We start from the raw sequence: 6,541 nt of genomic DNA, 5'->3' as shown, positions 1-6,541 counted from the left end.
GCTTCCTGAAGGCTCTTGAGGGTCTTTTTGCGTAGGTCTTTGTCTTCCATACCTTCCGTATCATGACAGATGATGAACGACCTGTAAGCATCATTCCCTTGAACAGTAATCGTCTTGCCATTTTTTCCGAGAGGCCACTGAAGTCGGGCAGATGCCATGTCATCGATTAGGCGGAACTCGTACTTGTTCTCATACCAGGAACCGAAACGAGTGTTGTAGTACTTCTGAGTGCCTCTGTAACTGCTATCGAATCCCCAGACACCAATATCAGGTTCATTATTTCCCTTGTGTGGAAAGTCGTCAGTGATCAGCATCGCGACACGTGCATACCTTCCAGTGTCGAACGCAGTCTCCCAGAAGAATGAGTCAACGGCGGCCTTGCCGAACGCATCCAGCTGATTTTCAGGAAAATCCTTTCCACCGGATATTTCTACGGCGTCCCAAATGGAAGACTCCGTATCCAAAGACTGTAGGTTGAGGAGTGCATTATAACACGAGTCGCCAACCCACTTGGTATGGTCGAATTCCTCTCGCCACATACCCCAACGACGGCCGTAGCCATGGATTGGAGCGGGCTTATCGGCGAAGGTCGCTAATCCGTATTCAGCCGCACCGTACGTAGCCTCTAAGGATGCCACTAAGCCTTCCATAACTCGATCAGTGGCAAAATCTGCGATGAGAGACTCAAATGTAGCCGTGCTGTCCTGTACTTGCACTAAACTAATCTTCGGATCGCAGACACCATCATAAATAGGCTTTCCAAATAATTCCAATGATAGACGGTCTTGGGGTACGTTCACCTGGACTCGCATGGCGGAAACCAACAAAATAAAAGGGATTGCGCGGATCATCCGAAGCACTGTAGTAATATTTATTATTAATAAACGTAAAATGGTGGGTGCATGAGTTGAAGTTGTATGAGTTTTGGGTTACCAGGCCACTAACGTCGTGAGCGACGTGTGCTCTCAGTCGTGGGCATATGGACATTTGTGAGGGTCTCAAAAGGCGTTTGACGGGTGGTCGAAATATCGATTTTTGACATGGCCAAGGTGACGTACAGGCATGGAAGGAGTGGAAAGGCCACCAAAGGAGTGAAACCTAGGGACCAAGGGAAACGAGTTGTAAAAACTAAAGGAAAGAAACTTAAGGAGGTTCTTGGTTCCATTGGAGGTTTGGCTGGCAAGCAAACGGCAGGCACCATCAAGAAGAACAAGTTTCGATGGAGGGACGACCCTTCTAAAGCGGGTTTACTGAAGCAGAGCAACAAGGTACTTGCCCAAGAGAAAGCACTGGAGGACGCACTGTCAAAGAAGAAGAAGAAACAATCTCCGAAAGATAAACCACTACCGAAAAAGGCGGCATGCGTTGAGTCGGATGACGATTCGGCTCCGCTGGCCTCTTACGAAGAATACCATAAGACGAAAGAACAGGAAAAGCAGGCAAGAACCCGGCAGAGGCAGCGAGAGGAGACTCCGGATGCTCGAGCCGACCGCCTGAATCGAACGCTGTTTGTACGGAACCTTGCACACGACGCACAGCGACAGGATGTGTACGAGTTTTTTGCCAGCAGAGGTGGGGTAGGGCGAGTGTCCATGGTCAAGACGAAGGAAAATTTATTCAAGGGTTCGGCCTTTGTGGAAATGAAGAAGATTGAGGATGCCCAGGCCATCCTTGCCGAGGAAGCCAAAGCCGGAGCCCTGCTTTCTGGCGCCACCCACGGACTGGGAGACTCCACGGCTTCCGTTTCGTTTGGGGGAGGACTGGTTTTCCAGGGTCGATCGCTGTCGATTATGAAGGCTGTGGCACGTGAAACCGCAGTGAAGTTCGAGGAGAAAAAGAGAGATGTAAAAGACAAGCGCAACCTGCATCTCGCCACTGCCGGCCTGTTGGATGCGCCAGTTCTCGAAACGTTGCCAAACGCAGACAAAAGCCGACGACTGGAAGCGATGAAGCAGATGCGGGCCAAGCTGCAATCGCCGAACACGTTCTTCAACCCTCGCCGCCTTGTATTCCGGAATCTGCCAGCCAAACTGACAAATGGCGCGCTCAAACAAGAGATCTCTGAGTTTCTTGTGGCGAATTGCGAGGAAGATCTGCAAAGGTTACGCCATGTTGTCATGTCCAACGGGAAGAAGAGAGAGATGGACGTTGTGGACGCCTGCCTGCAAAAACGCAGAATCGGCCCTAAACTTCTGGCAGGTAAGGCTGTAAAGGCCCAGATCATCAACAAGAAGAACTTGGTTCTAAAGAATCGTGAAGCAGGCCCTAAAACGCAACGATTCGCTTTTGCAGAGTTCGCTCACGCGACACTCGCCCGCAAGACACTTGAGCATTTTAACAATAACGTTAACGCCTTTGGAACTGGACAGAGACCCGTCGTGGAGTACGCCCTCGAAGATCACCGTGCTCTGCTGCGCGCGCGAGACCGAAAACAACGCATTCAAACGAAACAGAAGGATTCCATGACCAAGAGCAAAATCGTGGTGAGTGTGACATGAAAGTCATGATACCTCGTCAAACTGACTCAAATTAAGATAAATCTGCAATGAGCTTCCAAGAAAGCCTAACGCGCGCCAACCGCCGTGCACAGAGGAGTGATGTAGATACTAAGTGAGGCAGCGGCTTCGAACTGACGCAGCACTGAGCGAGAAGCTCATATGACCATGGGATTCTTTGGAACCTCTCTTCGAGGATACGCTCTCGCCCCAGCAGACACATCGCTCTACTACGTGCCGGGCTCCTCAGAAGGAGTTCCCCTGGCAACTTTGATCCATTATGCTGATATGCCCGACACTGACGATGAATCTGAAGATGAATTCGTTCCAGTTAGTCCTCATCACACTGCCGTTTCGCCATGCGTTTCCTCTGTTCATGAGGATTTTCCCCCTTCACACCCTGAGTACCGTATGGGACATTTCACGCGCACTGCGTACGAGAACGTCTACGATCATTACGAGCAGCGAAATTACCAGCAGCATGGGCACAGCCAGCCCTTCCCTGCTGCTTATGGGCCGTCTATTGCTGCGCCGCACCCAGAGAACTATTCTACAGACGTTGCTGCCTATAGACTACGAGAGCAGACTGTCTATCAGGTGCCTGACCCCCGTAATGACCACCGGTCACTACACGAGTGCGGCGATGATCCGTGGGCCCACTTGATGCCAGCGTACGCCTACCCTTACGACAGCGGCCGTGGGCGAGCTGTCATAACTGTGGACTCCGAGGCTGCGTTCGAGCCGGAGGGCGAGCCCGCCAAGGACCCTTTGAGCCCATGGCCTCCCGCCGCGCCGCGATCAGCACCTGCCCTGCAGATGAAGACACTTGGCCGACTTCGTTTTTACGTCGACGCCGAAGGGTATCCTGTTGGACCAAATAGCATGGTGCCACTGCGCAATGCACGACACCTGGATACGAATAGTCCTCCCTCTCGACTTGTGCATGTCGAGCACCAATTACCTCAACTGGGTCATGTGATCCACATGTACTCAGAGCAGTCCGCTGATGCACGATGGATTCTTCGAGTCTATCGTGTTTCGGACCCTGAAGAAGGTAGGACTCGTTTCTGTTTTAACCACTCATCGTCTCCAGAATTATCGCATACCCTTGTCGAGGCTGTGGATCTGACCCACTCGATTTTCCCGGTGCTCATCAGCACCTCACACACTAGTAGTCTGCCGTGGACTGAGCAAGTTCAGTTGCAACGGGACATATTGGCTTTGGCCATCGTCGTGAACGTGACTCAGATCATCGGCGAACTTGACGTTCGGGAGGAGCTACAGGAAGCCTTCACTCGCGAGCTGCCCAAGAATCAATTCGACAACTTCCTGTGCCACCTAGTCGGATCTGTCCGGTGCCCCCACGTAGCCGGACAGGTGTTTGCGTTCTTCTGCTCACCACTCGATGCCGTATGTTTGGTGCATTTGAACACCGGCCGCATGGTCAGCTTCATTCCAAGGCGGCGTTCCGCTCTTGCCTGCTCACGAGCGGTGAGGGCGGCCGTGCACTTCCTGTGCCAGCCGGGTCCGACGTTCTTCGACCCTGAACCCGGCTATCCGCGTATGGAGGGTGCACTGTCCTCAGAACCTCTTTACCTGTCCGACAGTATCGACCGGCTGACTCTGTGGGCAGCGGAAGCCGAGGTGGGTATCGACAATAGCACTCTGCGCGTGCAGCTACACAACGGAGTGCTTTCCTACTGCCTAATCAATGAGGCCGACGGCGACATGGCAGCTCTGCACCTAGCCGCGCTCTTTGACGAAGCGGAGACCGGAGGCCCTCACATCACGTGGAGCGCCGCCTACCCAGTGCTTTCTCTTGTCGAAGAGCAGCTGCTCACCGATAGTCGTCGTGCAGAGTACATTCTTCGGAAACTGTCAGTCCTGCACATGGATGGAGGCATTGAGGGCAGCACCATCGTGCAAGCATTTGTTAGCCCCGACGATCTCGACGTGCAAGCACTCGTCACCCCACCTGGGTCGGTGCACGTCCCTCCGGTGACGTTTAACAGTCTAGGCAGTTTCTTCCCTGACGCGCAGCCTCTGACCACAGTGGACGAAATTCCAATGGAAAATCGACACGAAATTCCAATGGAATCGATTTTCCAGGAAGACCCAAACGCTGGTCAGTCCCCCGTGCCGTTAACGGGGTCGCATCGGTCAGCCCAGAGCTCGTGGGAGAGTTGTCAGCGAACGGCGATTGACACCGTACGTTCCTCTTCTTGTTTTTCAGATCCTGTGGGTGCCTACGGCGACGTAAGGTCCACAGGGGCTCCCAGCTTCAAGATAAGTGGCTCTGTGTATGTGGACCTCAGCGACTCGGAATCTGGAGTGATATCCAGCAACACCGAGTCGAGTGCAGAGTCCTCATTGGGTATGGAGTCGGCCACCAGCGGGGATTCCCGTGCCGACTTCTCCTTCCAGAGTGTACTCATCAAAGACACGACTGAGTCGTCTACGACCTCGGTGGAGTCCTCGCATGCCTCCCGAGGCGTACGCGGCCTTGGCACCTCGCGGGGCTCTCCGTTATCAGGCACTTTCGGATTGAGTGTTGACCTGTTCAGTAGTCTCCAGCGATTCATGGAGCTATGCTCCCTAGACCAAGTGCCTCATGGAAAGCCAGACGCGAGCATTCTGCAATCCACAGATGCCCGGAGACGTACAGCCGCTCCAAGCGACGCGCTGGTCTCCCGACGCCGCGACGGGTGCTACGTCATCACCAGCACGGGCATGCTGGCATTGGTTTCTACGGACGGAGACGTCACGTTCCACCGCTGCGACGACCCGGTTGATGCCCCAAAATTCCGGTCCAGCCCCGTCAAGCCCGACGTGGATGGTCCCCTCTCCTTACTTGGCGCCGACGGCAGCGTCGTAGTAACGGAGCCCGGCCAGACAGTCGTCACGTTATCTGACGGCACTGTCATACGGAGTACGGTCTATGGAGAGACTACAGTAATCACCAACACTACCTCCGAAATTGACGCGTACCACTCCTGGGAGATGAGCGCCAACTTGCTCAACAGTCACCATCAGTGGAGTCAGCGCTCAGCTCTGGTGGGGGCTGAGCAAGCTCGCAGTGTCGAATATGCCAGTGACTCTCCTGCAGACTGCTCGCACGAGAAGAGAAGTCCTGCCGAACTACGATCCCTGACTGGCCTCAGTGGAGACGTTTTCTTCGTGCATGACGGTCGAGCAGTCATTGTAGACCAAGGCTTCTTTGCCGTCGTGTCTAGCCGTCATGGGTCTATCAGTGCCGAGGGTTTCTACGCCGAAAACTCCTTCGAGATCGTCGCTGTCGACGCGAAGCCAAGCGACGACTCCGTATATGCCACGGCCTCTACTCTGAGGCTCACTTCGCCGGATGGGGTTGTGGTCTCGGTGGTCCCTGGAAGGGTTTCGGTAACATCTCGCGATGATGTGGAATTGTGCACCAGATTGGAGGGAATGGACATGACCTGGTTTTGTCGCAGCACTGAACTCCTCGGAAGTTTCAATGCCTACGTCGCTTCCTCGACTCTGGACATGGAGATCGCAGATCTAATTGGGGCCACGACCTGTCATGTCTCGGATGATAATGGTTATGGTACTGGTGACGTGTCATCGGAGCACCCAATGGAGGCTGATCTGAGCACTCTTGATATCCCTCATGGCGCTCAGATCCTGACTCTACCTGGCGGGTTGAAGCTCGTCGTGTTGCCTGGCCGTTACCTAGTTGTCGACCTCGATGGAAGCGTTCACGAGTTCAATCTGGACGGTGCTACTGGTCCTGTTACGGATCACGATGCCCATTCTACCGCTGACACCGGTCTGACTATGACTGTAACTTCCATCACTGGAGCTGTCATCGTCGTCGGGTCTGGTCGATTCACTGCAACTCTGCCGTCTGGTGAAACCTTCGAGGGCACGGTCGAGGCTGAGGTGTCGGAGAAACTGCCTACGTTGACGAACGAGGATTCGCTGGGAAGCGCCGCTGTGAAGCCTGTGGAGGCTGATCTGAGCACTCTTGATATCCCTCATGGCGCTCAGATCCTGACTCTACCTGGCGG

General features: G+C 54.1%; 3 protein-coding genes across 4 annotated transcripts; 2 read left to right on the top strand and 1 right to left on the bottom strand.

Moving 5' to 3' along the window:
* Positions 1–812, bottom strand: KVP18_005207 (uncharacterized protein; the record flags this gene model as incomplete). The annotated part of the gene is made up of 1 exon (XM_067949599.1): positions 1–812. A coding segment is annotated over one exon (812 nt), but the record flags the coding sequence as incomplete, so codon positions are not given.
* A 228-nt stretch (positions 813–1,040) lies between these two features.
* On the top strand, positions 1,041–2,498 carry KVP18_003411 (uncharacterized protein; the record flags this gene model as incomplete). Its single annotated transcript, XM_067955123.1, has 1 exon — positions 1,041–2,498. One exon carries the CDS (start codon positions 1,041–1,043, stop codon positions 2,496–2,498), a length of 1,458 nt encoding a protein of 485 aa, XP_067813152.1.
* A 47-nt stretch (positions 2,499–2,545) lies between these two features.
* KVP18_003412 (uncharacterized protein) lies at positions 2,546–6,541 on the top strand (the record flags this gene model as incomplete). 2 transcript variants are annotated; one of them, XM_067955124.1, is made up of 2 exons in its annotated part: positions 2,546–2,610; positions 2,639–6,541. In XM_067955124.1, coding segments are annotated over 2 exons (3,968 nt in total), but the record flags the coding sequence as incomplete, so codon positions are not given.

Source organism: the organism of the source record quoted next, assembly GCF_019968955.1.
Source record: "MAG: Porospora cf. gigantea A chromosome Unknown PgA_NODE_1304_length_6541_cov_582.716, whole genome shotgun sequence".
Lineage (NCBI taxonomy): Eukaryota > Apicomplexa > Conoidasida > Eugregarinorida > Porosporidae > Porospora > Porospora cf. gigantea A.
This window is presented reverse-complemented; position numbering and strand designations above follow the sequence as displayed.